The sequence below is a fragment of the Poecilia latipinna genome, unplaced genomic scaffold (assembly GCF_001443285.1).
Source record: "Poecilia latipinna isolate Pla-1442-1.1 unplaced genomic scaffold, P_latipinna-1.0 Scaffold359, whole genome shotgun sequence".
Lineage (NCBI taxonomy): Eukaryota > Metazoa > Chordata > Actinopteri > Cyprinodontiformes > Poeciliidae > Poecilia > Poecilia latipinna.
The window spans coordinates 248,531-275,786 of NW_015112975.1; the positions used below are offsets into that span (position 1 = coordinate 248,531).

General features: G+C 36.8%; 1 protein-coding gene across 1 annotated transcript; it reads left to right on the top strand.

The window, feature by feature from the left end:
• The first annotated feature begins 1,657 nt into the window (after nucleotides 1–1,657).
• alg6 (ALG6 alpha-1,3-glucosyltransferase) lies at nucleotides 1,658–18,561 on the top strand. The gene is made up of 14 exons (XM_015036195.1): nucleotides 1,658–1,859; nucleotides 2,094–2,178; nucleotides 2,281–2,370; nucleotides 2,862–2,950; nucleotides 3,338–3,420; nucleotides 3,504–3,568; nucleotides 4,737–4,922; nucleotides 6,280–6,415; nucleotides 10,742–10,827; nucleotides 11,910–11,994; nucleotides 12,769–12,839; nucleotides 13,634–13,702; nucleotides 15,023–15,215; nucleotides 17,823–18,561. Exons 1-14 carry the CDS (start codon nucleotides 1,778–1,780, stop codon nucleotides 18,018–18,020), a joined length of 1,518 nt encoding a protein of 505 aa, XP_014891681.1. The 5' UTR covers nucleotides 1,658–1,777; the 3' UTR covers nucleotides 18,021–18,561.
• Nucleotides 18,562–27,256: the final 8,695 nt, after the last annotated feature.

Below are 27,256 nucleotides of genomic sequence, written 5' to 3' on the forward strand. Positions count from 1 at the left end.
AAATTTCAAAAAGCCCATTGTATTTTTTATAAAACAAGTCACACAGTAAGCAGTGTTTTATAATTTTGATAAGACACCATCATTAAAAATTTGAAAGATAAGTCAAGAGAAGAAAGTTAACTGCTCAAAAGCCACATTTTAGACATAAAATTTATTTATTTTTCTTATTATGACCAGAGAAACAAATTCTGATTTGTTCTGAAAAATTAACAACAGACAGTAAGCTAAATCACACCTTTAAAACAAATGTGTCCAAAACATCTCACAATGTGGGAAATTTTAACAACTAGGCCATATCTACAAAACACAAACTAACATAAAGAAAGTGTGTTTAAATATTCAACAGACTCCTGTTGGCTGACCTAAGCAAACAAACATTTAACAGAACTCTCTGCAGATCACTGATTGTCATGGAGTTGGAGTTGAAAACGCCATCACTTGCTTCAACAAACCTACTTGAGGAGTATAAATACATCGGTGTTCATCTGGACAACAGACTGACATGGACATGCAACAATGACGCCATCACAGAAAGGGACAGAATAAGATGTACTTCTTGAGGAAACTTAGGTCTGTTAGTGTTTGCAGCAAAATTTTACATATTTTCTGTAGCTCTGTTGCAGGGTGTGTGTAATCTCTTCTACCATCATTTGTTGGGGGTAGCAGTATCAGAGTCAGGAATTAAAAATTTTTTTTAAAGAAACTTAAAAAGGCTAGCCAACCTGATAAATAAGGCTGGTTTGTTCTGCTGACCATTGTGGAATCACTGCAGATGAAAATCAAGAAAAGCATCTACTTCATGTTTTACACCAACAGTCTCTTGAGTCAGAGGCTTCTTCAGACCGTTGTAATAAAGACCATTACAGGACACCCTTCCTGCCCAAAGCCATCAGCATCTACAACAATTTTGAAGAATCTTGGATAATATGAGTTACATCAACATTTAATTTCCCTTTGGAATCAGTTAGGTATTTTTGAATTTTGATTTTCAGTATTATGCACTACTGTGTATAATTAAATCCTAGTAAGACATTTTGAAATCTTTGGTTGTAACATGACATGATGTAAAAAATATAAGTGGTATAAGTATTTTTGGCACTGTAGTTTGTGTTCAACTTATTTGAGAATAATGTCTGAATTCGTGCAAAACGTAAAACAGGTAGTAATTTTTTGATACTTATTGAAATCACAAATTTCAAGCTTAAAATTACAAGGAATAATTTATTTATTTACGTATTTACTTTTTCTTTCAGGATAATTCCGTGATCTTTAGAGAAGATGACGTACATATCTACTGTCATATTATCCAAATAAAATGTTCTGCTAACTTTTTAGTTTCTAATAGCTAGAAAAATGCTGGCGTATTTAAATTTACTATAAATCGCGTTCTGTTAAATGGTGCATTCAATCATCACGGGAAAAGGAGTATCAGCTTTTGCATCTGCCCTGGTTAAAATTATATACGACAACCGCTGAAAGACTTAGACTCTAAAACGATCTTCCAGATTTTCTATTACCGAAATTTGAGGGGGGAAATCACGTGATTAACGTCTTCTTGTCTTAACATTTGAGCGATAGATTCCTGTATCTCTGTTAATTCCAATTTTTGAAACGCCTCATTGCACTTCCTCCTCGCGTCAGAACTCTCTGACCAATGAGCTGGTGAGACGTAGCCTTGGTGGATGACGTGTACGGAAACGGACTCCTGACGAGTCTAAATGAAACTGTTTTTGTCGCTTGTTTTTAAAACAAAGTCCCGTTTTTATCACTTAGAGTTATGCAAACGTGGAGTTTAGTATCGATTAGCGTTTTACTCGCTGTTTTGGTAAGATGGGGCGTGTCGTTAAACTCATATTCAGGTAGGGAGAGTGTGAACCTGCATGTTAACTACACTAAGATGTCTGGATTGTTTTAGTGCAGCTGCTTTGATTGTTTAGAAACTACCAGGAAGATGTACAGTGTACTACGCTTTTTATATTAAAAGAGTAAACTAGATGACTTGCATTACTGTCGATTGTTTGATTTTTTTTTGTTTTTCTTTGTTTCATCACTAGAAGTTAACATTTACTGACAGGACAATAATTTCTGTACAGGTGCAGGAAAACCTCCCATGTTTGGTGACTATGAAGCCCAAAGACACTGGCAAGAAGTTACCTACAACCTCCCTCTTCAACAATGGCAAGTCTGACTGTTCTGGTGATCATCGGACCAGATTTTTGTCCTCATTTTTTTCTAAATCCAAATCCATGATCCTTTAGTAACACTTTTATTTTTCTACAGGTACTTTAACACCTCTGATAACGACTTGAACTATTGGGGTCTTGACTACCCTCCTCTCACCGCCTACCACAGCTGGCTCTGTGCTTATGTGTGAGTAATTTCATCATCTAGGCATAGAAACTTTTTTTTGGGGTGAGAGGGGAGAAATTCATAGTTTTTAGATATAAAATAACTGTATACACAGTTGTCACAAAATCACAGCTTTGAAAAAAAAATTGCCTCCTTTATTGAAAAAGATAGCTACCAAAAAATACGTGCTTCAAATTACACTTAAGTTTTTGTGACGGTAACAATTTTTACATTTTATTTCAATTTCCTATGTTTAAGCTGATCAAAAATAAGGAACAAATACTAGGTATTTGGGGTGCCTTCTTAAGTCATTGTCCACCTGTCGGTGATTTTAGTTCATTAAGTCAGTAGCTGTTAATAATACAAATGTGCAATTTGTTTTGTATGCTACCAAAGGTTAGCTATTCATTAGTCCACAGGCAGAATCTGGCCGTTGTGATTATAGCATCTTGTATGCACATGTGTAATGCCAGCTGTGGCTATTGTGTGTTTCCTTTCTTTTCTGTTTGCAGAGCAAATATTCTAAACCCTGACTGGGTTGAGCTGCACAGATCCAGAGGCTATGAAAGTCCTGCCCACAAGTTATTTATGAGAACTACTGGTATAGTTACATCAAAACCTTCTGCAATGTTTGCATTATAATTCTGCCTGCAAATAATTGTTAATATTGCATACTAAAGAAATTTCTTTTTCATCAAGAGGGTAAAGATTTTTAATGAAAACTATTTTGTCATAATTTCCTGTACATATTAAATAAACATGCACTGATAAATGCACATTTGAATTTATAGGGTCATATTCCATTTACAATTCTTCTTGTCTTTTTTAGCTTTTGTTGTTTTTTTTAAAGATTCTAACAAACTTTGTAGGTCTAAGAGCTTTTTTAGCTAAAGCAACGTTTTGTTGGCAGACACTAAAAGCTTTAGTCTGCCTTTCTTTGTTACTGGTTTCTTAAATTATTTTAATCTTGTTGTTTTCTGTTTTTTAGTCCTGGTGACAGATGTGTTGATATACATTCCTGCAGTTGTTTTATACTGTTTATACCTGACTGATGGCTCTGCTAAGAGAAGGGTAATGGTTGTATCTAAATGTCTATATAGCTATGTACTCTGAAGACCCAAATGTAGTCATTTGTTTTTTGAATTTCTTTCTAGGTTTCCATTCTTCTCAGCATTCTTCTTTACCCAGGACTAATTCTGATAGACTACGGCCATTTTCAGTATCCTTTACGTGCAAATGTATTTTATTTATTTGTAAATTTATTGCAGTAAAGTTTTCAGTACTTTGATTTGTTTAAATGAAATATAGTCTGACTTTTAAGAGCAGCAGTGGAACAGCATGGCAAAGTATTACAATTAACATAAAGTATCAATCAAGTTGTCTGTCAGGTAGACCTTTTTCATTGCGTCTCAAAAAAATATTGAAGTGAATTTGACAGTCCACATTACCAAGTTACTGTTAGAACACAAAAATAGTGTTATAATTTTTTTCATAAACGTTGCAAAAATAAACCTTAAACATAAGCAGTTGAAACTATACAGCTTCACCTAGAATCATTCATCTTCCGTCATGTTGAAGCTAATGCTAATGCTAAAACATCAACAAGCCTCCAGTGAAGCATTTGGTTCCTCTGGCACTAGAAACCTGATGTATGTATGTTAAAAGATGCACTCAGTCAAACATTAGGACATTCTTGGAAAATACCTCTTGCTGTCCATGAGACAGCTGAAGATTAGATCTCATTAGACCTTCAAAAAGGACAAGGATACTGAGTTTACCTCCAGTCCACTAGGACTGGGTTTCAGAAGAAATCTTGGAGGATACTAAAGGAGTCATCATGCTTGACTGACTAGAACTGAATGGACATTCCTCAGGAATGCCACCAGCAGTTGATGTCTGAGTATGAGTTACTTTTTCAACTTATTCAACTTCTTCAATATCATGAAGAAGTTGAATAATTTTAAAGTTGCAGTAGTCATTAGTTTGGGTTTAATCTGAAGAAACCACTTCTGATATTAGTTATGTTGAACTATTTAAGTTGTTCTTGGATTAGATTAAATTACACTTTATTAATTCCAGAAGAAAAAAAATATTTTTGTTTATTGCAAACAGATGTTTGTATATTTTTGACAATTAACCTAATTTCTTGGGAGGGTTGGGTAATGTTAGGTGCAAATGTAGGAGAATCTTGGCTACATTATGTGGCCCATTACATATTAAACACCCAATTATTTTCTAAAAAGTTTTGGTATTTCCTTACCGTCTATACTGTTTTTTATATTCTTTAAAAATGTCATAATTTCCACCTGTTTTCTTTTCTTTGTTGCTTAGACATTAGTAATGGTGCCTGTGAAAGTAGTTATTTGTAAAACCCTTGACTGTGTCGGGTATAATGGAGTGAGCCTGGGCTTTGCCCTGTGGGGGGTTCTGGCTCTGGGGCTGGGCTGGAACTCGTTGGGCTCCCTGGCCTTCTCTCTGGCTCTCAACTACAAACAGATGGAGCTGTACCATGCACTGCCCTTCTTCTGTTTCCTTCTTGGAAAGTGCATCAAAGCTGGGCTAATTGGGCGTGGGTAAGCGTTATTGCTTTACTTGTGCACTTTTTTATTTTTTATGTAACTTTATTATTATTGGTAGCAATGCTTCCTTGGAGCAAGAAGGTGCTGGGTGACAATCCCAGCCTTTGGGCTTTCTGTTTGGAGTTTGCATGTTCTTCGCCTTTATGTGTCTGGATACTCCATTTTCCTTCTACAACCCAAAAACATGACTTTTAGGTGAACTAGTTACACAAGTTTCCCTTTGATATGAGTGCGTGGTTTATTCATCCTATGTGGACTGGCGACCTGCCCACGGCGTTTCCTGCCTCCCACCCAATGACCACAGGAGCACCAGTACTACCCCCCACCTCCTGTAACGATTGATGGTATTGTTGGATAGACAGTATACCTTAGAGGCTGAAAACATCATCTCAAACTTGGATACAATTAACTGTTGTTTTTATCTGAAAATGAGGCCAAATCCAAGGCTGACTGTCAAATGTGTAAACCAAACTCTAAAAATACTGAAAGAACAGTTGTTTAGAAAACCCAAAGAGAAAACAGTTTTCCGTACAATTGGGGAAATGGAGGGTGATTGCAAAAAATGGATCGGTGCTATGCATTAGGAAATATTAAATAATACATTTAGAAATGTTATATTGTCATAAAATACATTAAATATTATATTTAAAAAACTAGTTGGACTAATTTTTCAGTGTTCTTTCTCTGTTGATGTTTTGTTAAACTTTGTTTCTATGCCCAAACACCTCCATGGAAACTCCAATCTATAAGATAATTTAAATTGATCCCTGTGATAACATGGTTATTGAAGAGTGCATTTGTTGATTATTTTGTTTTGTCAGTGAGCATGAATGTGTCAGCTGCAAGCCCACACTTGTAATGTGAGCCTGTAAGAGAGCAGTGTCTTCCTGAGAGTCACAGAATGACTGAGGTAATCAGATTGGATGCTATTACCAGTGTGTCCAGTGTCTGTTTATCTAGTAACAATGTACCAAGGGCATTTAGTAGCAAATGGAGTGCCGGATTAGGCCCCTGGGAAGATATGTCCAGATGACACTCTCGCCATGCCCAAACTCCTCAACTATGCCTGTGTGCGCAACTTAACCAGCAGCTTCACAGTTACAGCTGACAAGCTACTCTGACCCCCACTGGGGACTTTCAGCTGATGCATTGCTTTCACTACATTCCTCAGCAGGAGGGTCAAACCCCAAATTTAGGACTTGCAGACAGTTTGTGCTAATTGTCTAGGGAAACCCTGCAGAAAAACTAAATACCCCAACAGGCATTTAGGTTTTGTTTTGTTTTGTTTTGTTTTTAAATTAAGTGATATAGTTTTACCGCCCACAATTAAAGATGTTTGTCTTTCATTTAGGTTCGTCCTGTTGGTCAAAATTACTGCCACAGTGTTGGTGACTTTTGGCCTCTGCTGGCTGCCCTTCCTACCTGACCCCAGTCAGGTCTTGCAGGTGGTCAGGAGGATCTTTCCCGTGGCTCGTGGCTTGTTTGAGGTACAGTGCAGTATGTTGAATCTAAACTCTGTCAAGATAGATAGATAATTCATTAAAATGGCAGTGTACACAAACTACTTAAAAGTGCCTTATAGTAAATAAGGAAACAAAGGTAAAGAAAAATGTCTTAACAAGAAATTGTATAAAATGATGAAAACCATTAAACAACATGTTGAAAGATTTGTTAAAATGCAAACTAAAATAAAAACAAAAAAAGTATTCCATGGAGAAATGCATTAAACAGTAATGTTTTAGTCCTAAATTAATGTTATGACACAATATGATCCATGTTCCTAGTGTTAGTCATAACTCCAACTGCTGCATTTCAGTTCAGCTGCCTGGTATATTTATGTTACTTTTTGTGTTATTTAGAGACCAGTAAAAACAGCATTACAATAATCTAAGCAAATTTTTCTCCATATTATGGAAGCCTTCAACTTTGGATATGTTTTTAGAGTGGAAACAGGCAAATTATTCTTGAAATATCTGTAAGGACACCTAGGTTTCTTTTCAATGCAACTGAGTCCTGAGCTGAAGGCAGTTATGGGACCAAAACAATGACTTATGTCTTCTCTGCATTAGGATGAAAGACATTCTAAATCATCCAATCAGTGGTATGGATACACTTAATTAGTGGCATTCAATGACTATCGTCAAATGGGGCAGTGAAATTTGAAGTTTTGTATAATCACCACACAGGTTAGAAATGTTTAATCTGAGCATGGGGGAACATTTAGGCATTGAAAAAAAGTGGCTCAAGAATAGAGCCTTGCGGAACTCCACATTTGGTTATTGCTTAAATTTGTAATTACTAAAACTGCATCAAAGATGTGTAAGGTGAGCACTTATTGGGAAATTACTTTTGTCAGGTATCGGTTAAAAACCTGGTGATCATTACCCCATCCAGCGTCTGGGACCAGATCAAAAATATCTCTAATAATTATATCAATGTGATGTTTATTATTAATCACTTAACTAATCAACAGGCAATATTTAATCTTCTCTTTAAAGTAATGTGTATGAAAGCTGGAAATCGTTTCACATTTTGACCAGTAAAGGAATGATTTTAAACTGAAATTCCTCTTCATTCTTGATTTTTCTGTGTAGGAGTTTTTTGGGGGATGAGTCAGGAGTTGCAGTTTTATAGCCTGTGACATTTAACAGTTTGTTAATTTTATAGTGGTTTGACACCAAGTTATAGCATCAGTGCTGTGACTGATGCTTTCATTGACGTCATACTCAACCCATGAGGCATGCCTCGTTCCCTACACGATGTTCCCAACTTTTAGCATAGTGAATAGCTTTCCAGTCCTTCCAGTGCTTAGCTGGCTGGAAACCGATACCCCACTGGATCAAAGAAAACAGTGGAATAAAATGGTGAAAGGTCAAGAGATCGGTTTCACCCTATCCCTGGGAGGTGTTGGGATTCATGATGTACAGTAGGAGGATGCAGATAAATCTAACTAATTTATGGCCGGATTGTTTTCAGCACTTCATAGTTCAGCCGTGTTCCAGCCATATGGACCGATGAGAGGGGCGAGTGATACACTTAAAGGCATATCAGAGCACATCGGACAGCTGGTGTCCCACTGCTGACGGCATGGTTGGAAAAAAAAAAAAACACAAACACATGTGTGCTTGAGTGTTTCTAACACTCATTTTGTACCGTGACTGCTCAGTTACATAGGAAGTCACTGGTGCATGATATTTTACAAAAGACAGGGATGATGGAGAAAAAGAAAACTTTAACACTCCCGAAATTCCGGTGTTGAAAGGTGTCATGGAAGAAATGGGGTTAAAGTGACCGTGTATGCTTCTGTTTGAATGTTTAGGTGACAGCTCAGAGGCCGAGGTTTGCAGCTCTAGTTTCTGAAACCTTGTAACCCTGAATTTTCTAGTCCCGGTCCCCGAGGCGACACCTACTACAAGTTGTCAAGGATATGTGGCGTAATTAGATGTTGTGCTGTCGGAGCAGGATGCATCGGGACTCTATTTGTTCAGCAAAATGATTCAAACATAGAACTTGGGCTTTGATGACAGCATTGAAAGGCGTCCTGTTACATATGAAATCACGCACTGCAAACAGAAGGCCCGAGTGGGGATGACAACGACGACTGAGCGGTGGTCCCGTCGACTTCTGGGAGGGAGCGGTTGTAAGTTTACCCATTGAACTGCATTCTGCTGTCTCATGTTGCTGCCTGCTCACAAAAATGGCACCAAACGCTTCTCCCTGTGAAATTCCTTTCTGGCTTCAAGACTTGCATTTGCCAGTGGGCTTCTGCCTTCGACGTGGTGTCCAGGAACATTCCCGCAGTGGTTGTTTGATGTTGAGAATGAGAGGGGAAAAAGGAAAGGATGGGGCTGTGAAAACACAACCCTAGACAATTTGGTGCTACTGAAGAGGACACCATTAAGAGCCATACAGTTGTGCAGTAAAGCAGCTGTAGCACGGAGAGGAGGCCAGGAATAGATTTTCTCGATAGGATCACACTTAAACACAGCTACAGAGGAAATATTTAGTTGATCTAAACATGTGTGATATCATGAGCACACTGGTGGCTCGGATCTTATTTTAAGTGATCCCTTAGCGTCCGCCTAAGCACTTGACCTCCTCATTTGATCTTAACTACAGCAACCACACAGCTGTCATGAAGTTTGTAGCATACTTTATCTATGACAAGATTTTTTTTTTCAGATTCTTTAGTGTTAAGTTACAATAAACTATATTATGTTTATTAAATAATCACACATCCGAAATCTTTCTGATGAATAAATTACTTATTTTATCATAGAACAATGAACTTAATTAGACCTGCCTAAAGATAATCATAAAAAATACTTGTAGTTGGTAATATCTTGATAATTAACTCTGTTTTCTAGTTTCTCATGTTTGCCAGGCAGGAGAAAAAGAATCAACATACAAATTAGGAAGGAAAAATAAACACATCACTATTTACTCTGCTGTTAGAGGGGAAAAAAAGGAGAAAACTTAAGAAAAACATAATCCATTTTTTTCCTCTGATAGCTCTCTAACTTAATTAAGGCTTAATTTTCTACCTACCTCTGATTTAACAGGAAAAGATGACTAATTTAAAGTTTCTAAACTACCCTTTGCACCATCAGCTTCCAACACCAAAACTGCCACTAAAGAAAACATGTAATGTCTTACTGTGGCCCAGAATCAGCTTTGAGGACGAAGGCTCACTTGCATCTAATTAATTAATTTTAATGCCACTCCCATAGATTCATTTTGGAGTTTAGCTGAGGTGGAGATATTGACACAGCACCTCTGGTTCTGAGTGAATGGTCGGCTGTTTGTTCTGGTTGTTTGTTTGAATGCTTTGATGCAGGGGTCTTCAAATCCAGGCCTAGAGGTCTGGCATCCTGCTACTTCAGCACACCTTACTCAAAGACTTTAGAGAACTTGGCTGCACACTGAGGAGCTAATTTGCCCATTTGATTCAGGTGTGCCGGCTTAAGGACACATCTAAAAGTTTCAGGACAGTGACCCTCTAGTCCTGGATTTGAGGATCCTATCTTTGTGGATGCACACTTTGGATTAGAGATCAGGTGACACAAATAAAAAACTAAACCAAATTCTTCACCGGAACTTCACACAAAGAGTCAAGAATAGCAAAACGTTTGATCGAAAGTAAAATATTTCTTACAATTGAATCTCAACAAGCTGATGAATATTATTGACTTGTCTGACAAATCTTCTTATTGGTTTTGGTTGTTTTGCGTCTCTGGACTAAGTCAGAAGTATGTATTAAAAAAACTCTGAATTTGGGTTTCACATCGATAATTATGAGGATAAATTAATTGATAAATTTGTATTATTATCCTGAATTGTTAGTTCTGGTAATTTTAAGTTTCTTTTGATTTATATTTTCATATGTTAGAATTTCCTGATTTGTTTTATGCTCATTTAAAGATGAATATTTTAAAATTGGCTTATGGTTTATGTGGATTATATGTTAATACATTTTTGTGTATAGTAAGATTCCTTTTGGAATAATCCACATTATTTAGTCTGTCTTTGTTTAAATCAAGTCCGTTTAAAAAAAAAAAAAAACTGTTATAATGGCTAAAATATGTTGCTGTGTTACACTGTGGACACAATCATTAACATTCATTTTGTGGAAGAGAATTAATGTGCATAATCGATTAAAAATATTCAATGCTAAAACAGAAAATTTACACAAGAAAAAAGTAACAGTTGATTGCTTTTTGTTTCTAATGGTGATCTGAGATAAAATCACCACTCAAACATATGTTCCTAATGTTGTTTTTGCTTTCTGGTCATGTGTGTGTGTGTGTGTGTAGGATAAGGTGGCTAACACATGGTGCAGCCTGAACACCCTGATAAAGATCAGATCCATTCTGACAAGCGACTCTCAGCTTTACCTCAGGTAATCCTTTTATCTGTGAAACAACTTCATTTTTATTCCACATTTGTCCTCCTGACACCTCTTTATTTTTTCACTGTCATTTTTCTAACTCATCTCTCCTAAATCCCTTTTTCATTTTACGGGAAAGCTGAGCTTGCTCTTGGAAATAAAAACAGGTTCGAGGGAATCAAAGCGGATAATCCCCGAAGCAAAGCACTCACGAGAAACTTTGAACAACAAGCTGCGTTTGTTTTTCCAGATGTTAAATCGAAATGTTGAAGGCTCAAAGGGTTATCATAAAAACGACTAATTCTGCATTTGTCTCTCATGAATCATGTTTTTGCTAAAAGCTGAAACCCTGCGCACTTGGTGTAATGAACTCGGCCCAACAGTTACGACATGGCGGAACCTGCTTAAATAACCCAGTGGGCTAATTTTAGGAGTCTAGTGTTTGCAGCATGGACACGTTTCTTCTAGACTGCTAAAACCAGGGATTAAGTTGGACCTCTTTTATTGTTGGGTATTTCAAACAAATGTGTTTGTTGGTCAATAGATTGGAATACTAAATACTCTAGTGTGATTATGCAGTTTATGTTGAACAAATCGGCTGTGAAAATGTGACACATATTTCTGTAATGTAAAAGCCTGTTCTGAAGAAAATCATTTATACTAAGCTTACTTTTGTACATCTTATAATATGTACTAATTATATTATTTTTGAAATCTATTTGTTTTGCTTTGCTGTGTTTGGATCTCTCTTTATTTCAATAACCTATGATTTGTAGTACGAGCACATTGTTGCCGTCTCACATAACTAACCCTTGACCTCTCTGAACATTTATACACATTCACTCTGACACATAAGTCTGTCTCTTCTGGTCCCTGTATCCCCAGCAGGTGACAATTGAGGGGTTAAACTAATACTGACTAACCTTCAAGAACAATTATTATTTGGTCAGTTCTTACATGTCAAGAGGTCTTAGTTTCAGAGCAGGTGCTGCCCTAGAAAGATATGCACACAGCAGTGTGTGCAAGAGTGTTTTTGTCATTTGTTCATTTAGATTTACATTTTGAAAATTATTTTCCTACTTTATGTGTTTCAGTTTGGCTTTCACTCTCCTAGCAGCACTTCCATCCTCTATCAGACTGCTGATGAAGCCCACTTTCTGGAACTTTAAATTGGCTTTGGTGAGTGCACTTTGGTAGCAATAGTATGTCTTACAGAACTATTTATACCCCTGAAACTGCTCACAGTAACTGCATTTGACAATGTTTTCAAATTTGCTGATGTTTATTGATGTGGAGACAGTGAAGAAAATAGAAAAAATAACATTTCCGATCATATTGTCAATTTTGTTTTTTTTTAATTTGCCACCAGTAGCTGAAATTCATCATGACAATGATAAATCAAAACTCTTATAAGATTTTTTTTTATGATGAACTATAAACAATACAAAAAGTAGGTGCTGTAGTTGGATCAGAACAAAGTTGAACTTAATCTTTCATAAATAAAATGGTGTGGGTCTGGTAAGCAGACCTACTTAAAGGTTTACTTTCTGGTAGACTAAATTCAGCCAGAGCTACAACTGAATTGTAGCTCTGGCTTGTGTTAGGACGGCCCATTCAAAGCCCAGGACTAAACCCTGTTGAGCATCTGTGGAAAACATTGAATACAGTTTTTCCTCAGATGTTCAAATCTGACTGAGCTTGAGATGCTTTCTAAAGAAAAAAAAATGCAAATATTTAAGTCTTTGTGCGCAAATATGGTGAAGAGCATCCCTAAATTCTTGCTTTCATTTTACAATTATGCACCACTATGTGTAGTTTACTCTATGAAATTCCTGTAGCATTGTGAAATGAACCCTTTTGCAAGGAATGTATAATTTGCCTTTTTATATGTTTTGCCAATTTATTCTCTTTGTACATGTTTTAATTAAGTTTTTAATGATTCTTTGCTCTCAGGTCAACTCATCTCTGGCCTTTTTCCTTTTCTCCTATCAAGTTCATGAGAAGTCCATTCTGTTGGCTGCCCTGTAAGTTGTTGTATCTGAGTTGTTACCACCCTTATGTCACAGGAGGAAGGTCCTTGGTGGAACTCTAAGTTAAACCAGAGCCTTTCTGAGGGATAGTTTCAGAGCTTGGCCATGTGGCTTAAAATGTGTTTTGTACATTATGGTTTACACTCGTACTTATAAAGCTGTAGGCAGAGAGTGAAACCCGGGATAGACTTTACGGCATGGGATTTAGTTCCTGAATCTGGGCTCATCTATTAATCTAGATCAGTGTAGATTGTTGCTTTATTAACTATTGAGTTATATCTCCCACCTGTCCCCTTGAATCAATCAGTAATGCATGCCCATAGATTAGGAGAGAATGGTAGGCAGCAGCTCAGGGTGTTGTTTGCGCAGGATCAATTATTGGGCTGTAACAGGATCACCAAAGAGCGCTGACTGTAATTATGGGCTCAGGGACCGTTGGAAGGTTCCTCTGTTGGAGAACAGTGTAGAACTGAAGCTGGTAGCCTGCTCCAGTTATAAACAGGTTATAAATAGGTTTATATACAGACACACAGATTTTCTCTTTGTTGCCACAGCTGTTTTTACATCTTAAAATTTAATAAATAGTCATTAGGAATCAAAGATGTGAAATTATTTCTCAACAAAATACACACACTAAGTGTCTTGTTACAGCTAACACTGAATTCATGGTTTTTGATAGTGTTTATCTTATTTATCCACTTAGCTTATATCTAGTTTATTTTCATTTGCTATGTTAGTGCTTGAGAATCAGCTTAAAACTGTGTGCCATCACTTTTTTGTCTCTTCAGCCCAGTCTGCCTCCTTCTGAATGAATTTCCACTCATGTGTGTTTGGTTCCTGCAGGCCTCAACTTTCAGGTAAACAAACTTTCAACAGCAGAAAGCAAATTAAACCTTAAAGTTGCATCTTATTTTTGTTGTTACCATTTTATTATAGATAGTTTATTTTTTAAAAATTGTCAGTTCTTGCCATACCAGCCCATTCAAAACTTTTTACAATGGAGCCACATTTACCAAATATTGAGAAGCTGTAAGGCTTGTGGGCCTGTTCACCTTTCAAAGACGTTACAGTGAATTTGCTAAATATAAACACTTTAACGAACAAAATCTGATACACCTCACTAGAAAACGGAAATGTTTTGGAATTGGGTGTTGTACCAAGATAATGATCCAAAATATATGGCCAAAATAAGTGTCAGAGGATTCTGTTAATAATTAAATTGGACGATGTGTTATTGGTCTAAAATCTGAATCAGACTGCCATGATTTGAATGAATCTTCACTGTTTTTTATACAATTAGTTGTGATTTGAAATTGTTTGCCCTTAAAGGTGCAAACCCTAGAACTCTCTAAAAAGATGGCTGGTAATATGGGCCTAGATAAGAACACCATGAATGGAAAAAGAGCAATTGCAGTGCAAATGCTGCAACTAACTTTCACCAGCTGTTGTTAAATTCTTCCGGCAAGGCTAATTGTTGTGCGTGTGGTTTAGGATAAGGATATGTGGGGCTTACACAACATGCTCTGCATGCCTGGTGTCCGAGTGTGCTGTGTAGGAGCAGGAGCTCCGTCTGGAACTGTTCATAGTACAGTCTGACTTGGGCTTTCACATTATCTCTCCAGACTCTTTCATTTTAAAAAAAATACATCTTTTGTTTATATAATTGGCTGATGGAATGCTTGAACAGTGGCCATTTTACGGGTGAATGAACCCAGTCTGCTCACATCGAGGAAGTATGTATTTCTTGAATGTTAAACATTTAGCTGCTGAATGGAACTTTTTAGTTTGAATAAGTAGATTGTTGTGCAGAGAGAGGTTTTTCTAAGCCGGGTGTTGTGTGTTTACTATGAGCCAACTGTTGTTCTTGCTTCTCCCCCGCTGCTAAACTGAGATAAGCTCTGCGTGAATGTCATAACCGTCTTTCCTCAGGGGACGTTCTGCTCATAAAGGCCTGCAGGATAAAAATGTTTTGATTGCTGTTGCTTTTCTTTAACCTGGTATGGTTCTGAACTGAATCAGTTTCTGTTGGAAACAATCAAATTTTGTGGAACTGTTACAAATATATATATTTTTTTCTAATTTGTTTGCAAAAAAATCTGCACATCTCAAGTTGTAGATAGTACTCGTCAGGTAAAGGCTAGACTATCAACCCGCATTGTTTCTTTCCTTCTGTCAAGCATGCTCCCTCTTTTCCTGAAAGACGGCCTTCTGGTTCCCTACACCGTCACCTTCCTGGGGTTTCCCTTCCTCACCGTCTACTTATTATCCGCTCTGGACGACTGTTTAGAGGACGAGCTGAAACTTGGTATCTGTGGCAAGCTGTTTCCTTTGATACCCAAAATTCACCTGGCTTGTATAATGAAATGGAAGGTGAGTGTGGCCTATGACTGCAAAATCTACAAATGCTTCTTGTTTTTCTCTAGGAGCCTAAAGTCTTTTGGAGGGTTTTTATCAACCCCATTCACTTACACCGGACTAACCACAGTGAAGGAGAAAATGTATCAAATAATTAGTAAAAGATGTAAATGTTAAAATATTTTTATCATTATTTTGTCCAATCATTTGGTTGCATGTTTAATTGGCAGTTTAAACAAAGATCATACTGAATATTTTTTTATGCCTTTATAGCTTTAAGAAAAAAAAAAAGGGTCGTTTATATCAGCCGTTTGTGTGAAAACAGCAGATAAAATCTCTGATACAGCTCAATAACCTCAGTGAGTTAATAGGTGTGGCTTTAAAGCAAGAATTCAGTCTTTCAGAAAATATTTCTATGCATGTATCCAGTAACATGTAAGCTGGCTTGGCTGTAAAAAGAAGGGTGCTGATTCGAGGATCCCAGGTGCCTTATATTTATTTCTAAAGTGTCTCCAGACCTAAATTGCAACGTTGTCAGAAGATATGTCCAACTGTATAAATAAATATCATCTGCTGGTGTAAGCTTTGTAAGCTGTCCTGGGACGACCGCTGCTGCCAGCCTTAGAATTATTTATCACTTATTTGAGTTTCCACAGCATCTGAAGTGGCTTTGCCGCCAACTCCTTAGCGACAGCGGTACCGGTAGGGTGTCAGAGATTAAGAGAAGGTGTCTTTTTATAGGACATGTCATAAACACAGGTTTGCCTAGATATATTTATTTACACAAGCAGCATAAATAGTGAGCCCTGACGATGGAGATAAGGTTTCATTGGTTTTGGGTGATGGAGAAGAGAGGGCATGAGATGTTTCCTCTATAATAATTACAGACTTATTTTTTGCTTCACAAAGCAAAAACAAACACAAGTACTCCAACTCCTACAATCCCATCTGTTACTAGTAACTTTGTATGACAAGAAAGGAATGGTTACATGGACAAATAGTGATCAGTAGGCAATATGTAATTAATGATATAATTATATTTTATATAGAGTTTTATCAATGTATTGACATTCACCCAATACTACATTTTAAAGTTTTCCCAAAAACCTTTTTTGAATTCATGATTCATAGGTTTGCTGTTGATTCCACTAAGACAGAGGTGAATAGCCAGATAATTATTTAATGTTCCTCAAGTTATTCATCACATACTTGGCTTTAATTCCTTCAAATCCTGGGATTGGTCTCTTCAGGTAGGAGACAGACACATCCTGAAGTTCAACTTTTAAGCTTCTGATCAGCAGAATAATTTTAAAATCTAGTTTTCAAATAAAAAAGAAACAAGAAACAGTCGCTTGAGATAGAAATTGATCATTGTAAATAAAAATATATACTTTTTCTAGTGTAATTAATTTCAACTGGAATTATCAACTATCTATTTTTATTAATCCGTTGACTCATTGTGTCATATAATAGAATAAATCCTTCTAAAGAAAAAGCTTTGTGCTAAAAATTATAGTATTTTTCTGCGCCACAAATGAAAATGATTTATTTATTTGACTTCACTCTTAAAGGCAGGAATGAAGAAAACAATGTTGTAATGACGAGTTAAAGGTGGGTAAATGTACATACACTGACAGTCAAAAGGACTCTGGCACAATCGCTTCCACAGTTTTGTCTTGTGTAAATGACCAAACAACGTCTTAATTTAGAATGAGATTTAATCAGAAAGAATCATTCAGTCTCTCCTTGAAGATATTATTTCCACTTTATTCTCAAAATATTGGCTTTAATCTTAAGATTGTTTTCAAAATTACATTATTTTTGAAGCTACATTTTTTCACAAACATTTCAAGTTTTTCTCAATAGTCTGACTTAATTTTTGCATTCAAATATTTACTTTATTCTCAGTATTTCAACTCTGCATCCAGCACAAAGAACTGTAAAGAATTTTGTATTGTCTAAAAATCCTAATGTTGATGAATTATGATAGTTAACAACGATCACATTGACTAGTTTCAGCAGCCCTAAGCTGCTGAAAAGTAATTATAATCATCAAATAATAATTATCAAAACGTAATATTGTTTCCGTTACAGCATCTTGAAACTTTTTTGCCTGGAACTTAATTACTCTCAACCTTGCAGAACTGTTTGTTGGGTACATTTCAACTTCCAGTTCTTTCTATGAAAATAATATCTTAAGACAATTTGATGGTTACTATTTTTTGTCTTGAGTTTTTTTGCTAACTGAATGTGTGAGGGAGAACTGAGGGGTGGGGGAGATAAAAAGCAGTGCATTTCACCAATAAAACAAAAACTGATGATTTTGTGAAAATCATGAAACCTCCCTACTACAGGTGCTCCCTGAAGCAGTTTGTTACTTTGTTTTTTAGTTTTTACTATGATACATAGAGTATAAACAGAGGGGACTTTACAGGTTCCTGAAGGAAAACCAAAAGTTAATGTTTACCTGTCATTAAATGTTTTACCAATCCTGAGCTCTGTAGATCTACGTCCTCCGTGATCATGATCATTTGACCACTGATGCATCTTTGTGCAGTCCTTGCAACATTTTGTTGTCATTTCATATTTTTGACGCATCCATTCTGTCTGTGTGGTTAATAGTTCTACATCAGCATGGCTCTCATGGCTGTTTTGAGCGTCCTGAGTGTAGTTATGGACCCGCCGCCACATCTACCAGACTTGTTTCCCGTCCTGGTGTCAACGACCGCCTTCATGCACTTCTTGGGAGTATTTCTACATTTCAGTATGGTTCAGTTCATGGAGCCACCCAGAAAAAAGAGCCGAAAGAAAAACAACTAAGCTATTTTCTTTAGGAAACTCAGTGTTACTCTGTGAGGCCATGTTGGCTCTGACCACTTACACTGTACATGAGGTTTTTCTGACTTTCAAATAGAAAAATGAGATGCGTTCGTATGAAAAGTATCTGTATTAATAACAGCAGATCAAAGAAAATTATGAGATCAATTGAAAAGAAAGAGTATTGGTGCTTTTCCTCTGTGGACCAATAGTGCATTCAAAATATTTTTAATTAATTGACTTTTTTGAAAGGGAAACACCAATAATGTGTGAGTAATGATACAGATTTACACAAGAATATGTTGTGCAGCCTAAATATGAGACTTTCAAATGCCATGTCAATAAAAACTTGTAATAATTATGTTGGAAACTTAAAAGATGTTGATGTAATTGTGCTGTTACTGTTTATTTTGCCTCTTCTCTTGGAGTCTGTAGGGATTGTGATGAATGCATGTTGACCACTTTTGTATTCATGCAAACTTTCCGTTTTCTACTGTGCATTTCTATTCATCATTAAAGTTATTTTGTACAAACGTAGTTTTCATAAAAATGGATTCATATTTCTCACTGTGCTGAAGTGAACATCATTTTTAGTGGCGTGTTATTAAATAATTAAATTCAAACCGGCTTCAAATAAATTGTCTACATTAGCCAAGTAGTGCGCTAAAATCACCCTCAAAGCCCTGGTGGAGACGGAGATCATAATTAGACGGAAATTATATCTTTCCAAGCTTTTATTCAACATCATTAAATATTAATTATGAGCCCTTGATGCTACAAGGGTCCTCCACAAAAGACCTGCACATTTAAAACAAAACCCGAGACAGGAGAGGCCTTAAAAGGTTTGATGGAAGGTGACATATCTGAGCATAATGCTATAAAGTTGAAATACCACACAAAAAAGGTACAAGCAATTTCTTTCTCCAATCTCTGTGCGAGTTAATGACGGGCATAAAAAAATCCATTACAACTATAAATGTTATCGGGTCAGCGATGGGGACATGTGGATGGAGAGACCAGCCGGCTGCTGGTAATGTGCTGCAGGGATAAATAGAAAGCCTACATCTGAGTTAACTGTTGCAACAAAGAGGCAGGAACACAGAGGGACACTTATGCAGCTGCAAAAAGTTTAAGAAGACAAATTGTAAATGTATTTTTTTTTAAATTATTCTAAAGAAATTATTCTAACATCTTTTGATCAATGAAATTTATCAAATGAAGTGATAAATGCTACTCGTAGGATCACTAGTCAGAACATTAAATCTTGATAGCGTGGCTCTGACTTTTGGGCTGAATGATTGCAGGCAGCTAACAGCCTGTAAATATTGTAGCTATAATATGTAGCTTCATCCACTAGCTCACGTTTACCTTATTAAAAGAAGAGTTTTTAGTTTCATTTGTCAACTTACAACAAAAAAACCTATATAGTATCAAGCGGTCTGATGGCAAGAAGTTATTCAAGCCATCACGGGTCCCTCAATCAGCTGCAAAGAGAGACCTGTATCAAAACATTAGTTTTATTTATGGGCATGCTTGCTTTGTCCTTCACGTGGCCTCTAAGGGCGATAAAGTGAGAGTTACACGATCCACCTTGGGCAGAAATAGGAAATGTTGCTGTGAACGCCAGCTGTTGCTTAGGTCGACTGGGGCAGCGAGAGGCCTCGGCCTTCCCAGGCAGGCGCTGCCAAATAAAGAGCCTACAGTGCTGCGTAAGACAGTTTCCCTCACCGCACATTTCCTTTCCAAAAGCTGTTAAACTGCACAGGTGGGGGAGGATGGTGCGGCTTTAGTCATAAAGGGGATCAGGATTGCCATCTTAAAGAACATTATTTGCACAGCGTAGCTGCATTGTGTTTAATGTAGAATCAACATTTGTCAGCTGCCAGATTGACGCTTCGCTGGGAGGGATGGGGAGTCTAGCACGTCAGGCCGTTCTCTCCTGCCATCTTCAGACACCTCTCTCAGAAACAAATGACGTCCTCCATGACTGTTCAGCCCCAAGACTGACAGCACAGATTCCTCATTCATCTTCTGCCTTATCTCCTCGGGATCATACGCACAAGCGCTGAAGAGCAATTCTATTACCTGTCAACAGCTGAGATCCCTCGCTAACAAAAACCGGGGGAATATGTGGGAGAAAAACATGATTGTAACCCCTCTGGCAACAAATGATATTCCACACGCGCCGCATTCACTGTCAAGACTGAAGGTTTATGAAAAAAGGAGACCTTTTTGCATAAAGCTGCACTACCTGTTTGCAAAATGCATTTCAATACATTTCATTCATAATTTGTCAGAGGATTATTATACTAGCAATCCCTCCTACTGACACCACATACAAAGAAAAGTACATTTATACATATAAATACAGTATGTCTGACAAGTCTGTACTTCCCTTTCACAATACTTGTTTTTGTGATGTGAAAAAATGTAAGCCAGGTAAAGTATTTTGGAACTTTTTCCAACTTTAATGCTGCAATTCAATGAAATTAGAAAAAATTGAGTTGTTTATCTCTTCTATTTAGTTCTGAACACTGATCCGGCCATTCATTTTCTTCTGGAAAAGCCATTCTGTCGTTTATTTATGGATCCCTGGATTCAAAGCAATGCTAAAAAATAAAATCCTTCTTTACTCTCAACTTTCTAGCAAATAGCTGAAGGATGGGGGTCAAAACCTGATATTTAGAGTTTATGAATTCAGCTACTTCAACAAATAACCTACATCCATCTGGGGAAAAAAGTAATCGCAGACTCCACTGAGTTAATACATAACAGAATTATGTTTCACTGAAATTACAGCAGGCAGTTTTTATGTCTTTGCCCTGCTTTACATCTCAAGAGACTAAAAAATTTAACCAGATTGGATGAAGAGCTTCTGTGAATATTTACAGTACTTTCCAATTTACAAGTCTTGCCTCAAAGTCTGGACTTTGACGGGGGCATTCTAACATAATTATTTGCTTCAACTGGACCTAGTCTTTTGCAGACACTCAATAGATTTTCTTGCACAATTGCCCTTTAGCGCCATCCACATTCCCATCAACCCTGACTGGTCTCCCTGTTCCTGCTAAAGAAAAGCATTTCCATGGGATGATGGTTCCACTGTGAAAGACCAGGGATCCCACTGGTCTTTGACTGTGGGAATGGCATCTTCAGAGAGATGTTATATCACTTTTCCTTCACACAGTGTTTTATAAAAACAAAAAGTTTTATAAAGGCCAGTTAAGGTGGACAAGGGTGTATTTCTAGGTTTCCAGATTTGTTTTTGAACTATGGATTAGGCGGTTCTGTATTTTTTTTATAACCTCTGCTTAACACACTTCTCTTTATCTCTGACCTGTCTGCTGTGCTGATGCTGTGCTCCTTGGTCTCCATGATGCTGTCTGCTCACTAATGTTCTCCAAAAGGCCTTCATAGAGTCTGGATGTATCCTAAGATTAAATCAAACACAGCTGGACCCTATTCACTAATTTAGGGACTTCTGAATGAAATTGGGGGTTCTATACATATGCACTTTTGTGGTTTAAATTTGGAAAATATTTTTTCAATTTTGAATTATTCTCTACTTGTGTTGGTCTATCAAATATAATTCCAACACCATATGCTAAGATTTGTGGTTTTACCACAACAAAATGCGAAGTATGAGTACTTTATGGTACTCACACTTCCATAAAGTGTGAGTACAGACAGACTAGACATGTCTGTTGCTTGTTTCATTATTATTTCAATAAAACAAGGAGGTATGAGGTTTCTTTGGGTCTGAAGAAAAATTAACTAAATCAGAAATCACATCTGAAAACATTGCAAACTTGGATATACTCGATGCCGATCGATATCTTTGGAGTTCACTTTTATCAAAGCCATCGAATATAAAACTCTCCCTTTTAATTACAACCATGAGTCCAATCATAAAACACACAGAGTAGGTGGCATCTGTCTATGAGCATCCCCCCACTGCCTAAAATTGATGTGCTCGAGTGTTTCAGCTTCCTAAGCAGACAGCAGCACTGACAGCGACACTGTCCCATCACTTTTATGACATCTTAAGGAATCTTTTTAATACAGTCCATTACTGCAGCCATACAAATCTTCCCCAATGCGGCTCCATCTATGGCCTGATCAATTTTTACTCTGCTGAGCTGTACCCTTTACCCTCATTTTGTCATCTCAAAATTCATATTATATGGGATTTCCTTATGAGAAAAACTGCAATAAAAGTATGTTACCACTCTGATGATGTGCACAAGTCAGTACCTGACTCTACCTAAAAAGTCTTTCCACGAGACAGAATTTGTTTCTGCAGTAAGCAGAACTGTTTAAATGTTATTTATTTTCACGTTCCTAAGAAAATATATTGTGAAGTGCAGCATTGATTTAGAACATAACCATGTCTTGATACGGGTTGGAGGGGCTGAATTTATGAATCCTTTGCACAACTCCTTTAATTGAATTTTCCAAATCTCTCACCCCACACAAATAATCAATACGCACTGCTGAGAGAAACTTGCCTCAGAATTATTAGGGCCCTTCTTTTTCAATTTTGTAGTCATCAGCAAATACAGGCATTGGGGGTATTTGTGATGCTGTGACTATACCTGGAGGATTTATGTTCACCCCAAGCCTGATTGCTCACCTAAAGTGACTTAGAATTCTTACCGAAACTTTTGTTAACCTTAGAGGGGTAGTATTATGTATTTTCCTGGCACATAGTGCTACTTTATAGCACAATTAAGTAACCATGTTGCCTTCCGTTGTTATAAAAATGCTGTATATGGCAAACATGATTTTAAAAAACTTGACTTCGCAGTTTAACACCTAGAAATTGGGCCTCTGTCTCTTTAAGAAGCTCATTCTTTTTCAGCGCCCAGTCAGTTCAAATGTTCCTGCAAACAGAACCATAGAGATTAAAGGATTTCTGAAACATACATGAAAGAAACATATCAACCATCCAAGTATGTTTTTGGTGAGGAAAGAACATCATAACATAATGTAAAACTGAAAAAGTCAAATTTACATAATTTTGCTCCTTTATCATTTTTGAACGTTACAGTCTCTCCCTAAAGAAAGATGCAGTTTAACCACCACATAATGAGGGTGGAAACAGGGATGATGGGGCATAAAAAACAGAACATTAAGCCAGAAAAGTTACCTTAGATTGGCTCAATTGTTTTGCAAAATTGTTTAAACTATTGAAAAGAAAAATAAGGCAACTTACAACGGTAGGTGTGTTTATCTAACATATTTGGATATTTAGATCCATCCATTCATCCTGGTCTCAAGTCCATCAGAGAGTTTTCTGTAAAATGTAATAAAAATGTTCTTTATGTTGAGAAATAAATTATAACAACCACATATTCACACAAATTAAAATTACACACAACTGTATCACACCAAGTGTACATGATCATAATTACCTCTGACATTTTAGTTTGGTGCCTTTCTCACTGCTGATGGGACTGAACAACATGGTGTTCACTTACAGCGTGTTTTCTGATGCAATTCACGCATCAAATAAGTGGTTTGTAGAGGAATAAAAAAAATTTAAACACTGACTAATAAATAGTTTACAAGCAGCAGACATTTAAAACAACAACCAACATGTCCAAGTCTGGATGTCCAAGCAACTTTATCCTGAAAGGAGTCTAAGAGTCTCTGAAGACCTTAAACTGTTATTCAATTCCAATTCAGTTCAGTTTATTTATAAAGCGCCATTTCACAACAAGTGTCGTTTCAGGACATTTACAATTGATTCTATTTTTCAAACAGTTCATTAAGCTCAGTTTATTAATCAAATTAGTTTAAAATGTTTTCTATCTAAGGAAACCCTGCAGATTACATTGAGTCATTGCAGCATTCACTCCTCTTGGACAACAACATGCATATTCTGTATTTGGAATTTCAGACCTCACTGAAAACTGCAACAAAGAGTGATTTCCTGGAGCCACCCAGTTGTCATTAGAACATTAGAAGGTTTTTGCACACATTTTAATATTCTACTCCACAAAATGAAAGTGCATGACTATTCTGTTCAGATGTCAACTTTCTTTTCCTCTGGAGTCGCCGAGCATTCAGTACGTGAGCCCAAAGCCTAAAGAGCATATCATCCATCTGAACAAACACTTTACACTAGTGGACACTCATGCATCAAGATACCATCACCATCATCTGTTCGGATTTCATGCTCTCAGCAGATATAGGCCAGAGCTATCCAGCAGCTTTGAATAACAGTTTGTTTACTTAAAATGTGTGTCTTAGTGTGAATAGAAGGCTAATTCTCTCTGCCTTGACTCTGTGAGGTCTGTTGTTGCAAGGAAGTTTATGCAAAACTGATAAATTTCACGGCTCCACCATGTGACAGAAATGTGACATTCCTGGGGTGTGGACCCACAATGTATCACGTATCTTCGGTTCCTTTACTGGAACGAATTTAAAGTAATTTTTAACAACCTTATCAGAAAACAAGCTCGCCTCCAGACAATGCTCCCTATTCATTTTCCACAAGTCCCCATTGTATGATTGAATCACAAGAATTGCTCTGCTGCAGGCACGATATGTGCCTAAAATAATCAAATTAATTCTTTCCTTAGGAAAACTTCTCATTGACTTGTTTGTTCAACCATAACAAAATGTTGTTTTTCACCAAAGGTCGCATGAAACACAACTCAAACAAGCATCTATTGATGCCGAAGTTAAGCAGCACAGAAGATACAAGGGAAAAGATAATCAAATAGTGAAATAGCACACGGGGATGTCCGAAAGAATGAAACAGCCTTGTGACTGTATCTGTTTTTCTTCTAATTTTCTTCTAAGAAAGTCAGCCAAACAATTGGAGGAAATTTTTCCCGACACAAATTAGAGAGTTTCATAGATTCAAAACACAAAAAAATGATAGATTTGAGAAAAATCATTTATAGTAGACTAGAAATGCTGGTCTACTAGTAAAAAGCATAACCTAGTAAAAAGTATAACCATATACTGCACTGTGCACTGTTTAGTTGATTAAGATTTCTTCTGCAAGAATTATTACATCAACGTAGCATTGCATGGAAGTGGTCAGACTACGGCTGAGATGCAGTTGGCTTTGGTGACCCAGAAAATTATTTCATAGATTCTGCATGCTGCTCAGGTGGTCAATAAAACAGATACCGATACTACTTTACAGCAAAGAGAGGCATGAAGCTAGTCTGACTTTGGATTTGATTAAACACAGTGAACAGTCTGCAGAAGTTGGTATGATACCAAAGTCATCAAATTTGGCTTTGGACTTCAAGTGACATGGATTCTGTGGCTCTTCTCTCTTTATCTAGACTGTGGGACCTTAATTTCCAAATAAAATACAAAATTTTCATTGAGCAGAAAAGAGGAGCTTACATCACTGAGCAAGAGTCCAGCACAGGTTCACTGCCTCTTTTCATCTGATACACGAGTAGCTTAAGCCTTGACTCCAGCTGCCTTCCATGTTTTGTAAATCTCCTCCAAACTTTTAAATGGGCTTTGCTTTACCATCCTTTCAAAGCTGTGGTTTCCATATGTACTGTAGCACCTTTCCACTGTCATTGTAAACTAGTTATGTTTTAACAATCTTAAAACATAATCTACAGTTATGTTTTAAGATTGTTGTTACAGTAATAATAGTAAAACCAGGGTGCTACTATGAACATGGCTTGCATTTATCACAGGAGTGTTTGTTCTTCTTTCCATGCTGAAAAATCCCCTGATGTTGGAAACATAATCTCATTAAAGTTACATAGAAAGCCAGAAAAAATGTTGAGATTCTAAAGCTTGACTGATACTTCAGGGCTATCTTCACAACCAGTGTCCTATTTCTTTTGCTCTCTTGTGTCAGTAAGGTGACTTCAACAATAAATGTCATTAAGGTCTTACCATGCATGTTTTATGATCTCCTTCTAATCAAGAGAAGGAATGCACTTGTTCGCTGCTGCCCTCTGGTGATTTACTACGAAATGGAAACATTAAGGCAACTAGACAATAAACATGGAGAAGTTGGATTGGAATAGGACCAGAAAATCCTCCAGTCACACAAAGCATCCATTTTAATACAGCAACAAAAGTAATAAGTGACTATTCAGTTGGTAAACAAAACACTAGTGACACCATATCTCTGTTCCTCAGAAGGATAAAGATTAGCTTTCCAGCAGAGCTTTCTTTGCTCCGCTGACCTGTGATTGTTGGAGTTTAGATAATTAAAAAAAAATAAAAAATACAGATTGCATAAAAATTACAAAAAAGATGTGCTTCTATATGAGTGAAAGAAGTTTTTGATTTCCGAGAATCCAGTCAGAATTTTGCTTCCCACTGACTGGATGTGTCAAAGTGACACACAAGATCACAATCAATCATTTATTTGTTGATAACCCTGAACTAAACTCCTCGTTTAACTAAAGCCCACCTGTCCACAGAACCAGTTCATTCCATTTCAACTTCGTTGTCAACAAAAGCAAGACCAAAGAGCTGTCAGCTGACATCTACCAAAAGACATTAGATCTGCACAAGGTTTTGGTGGACTACAACAAGGACTTGGGTAACAACTCATGATGCAACTGTGCAGAATTGGAGTAAATAAGAGGTCTGGAGTTTCATGCAACAGTATTGCCTCATGAGGTAAAGATGAGGTATGAGCTTACAACATCATTCAAAGAGTTTCTTTGTGAAATAAAGACAGTTGAGACCAGAACTATTTAGAATTTCCATCTCCATGCTATGAAAGGGTCACAAGCCCATCTGAGGTTTTCCAGTAAACTTACAAATAATGGCTTGGACTAAAATCAAGCACTTTGGTGTCAACTTGACACACAAGGAGATTTACCCAGGAATTCCATCCTCACAGTCAAGCACAGAGATGGAGACATTATGCTACGAGGCATGTTTTTTGTGCTAAGGGTACAAGTGCACTTCTCTCCATTGAATGAAAAATAATAAGCAGCATATTCATTATCTTGTACAAGAACCGTCATACTTCACATAATAATATGTGAATGGTTTTCCTAGCATGTAAATGACATCAGTGATTCTTGAGAATAGGGACAAAAGGGGTTTTAATTTTCCCTTTTTTATTATTATTATTATTTCTCAACCTTATGTATGCAAATATGACAAATAATGTTTTGGAAATGTAAAGATAAGGTACAGGCTCCCAGTTGCAACATATTTTTAAAAATTATATTTTTAATCGACCTGACCCAGAACTTTGTCATCACCATCTGACAAAAATAAATATA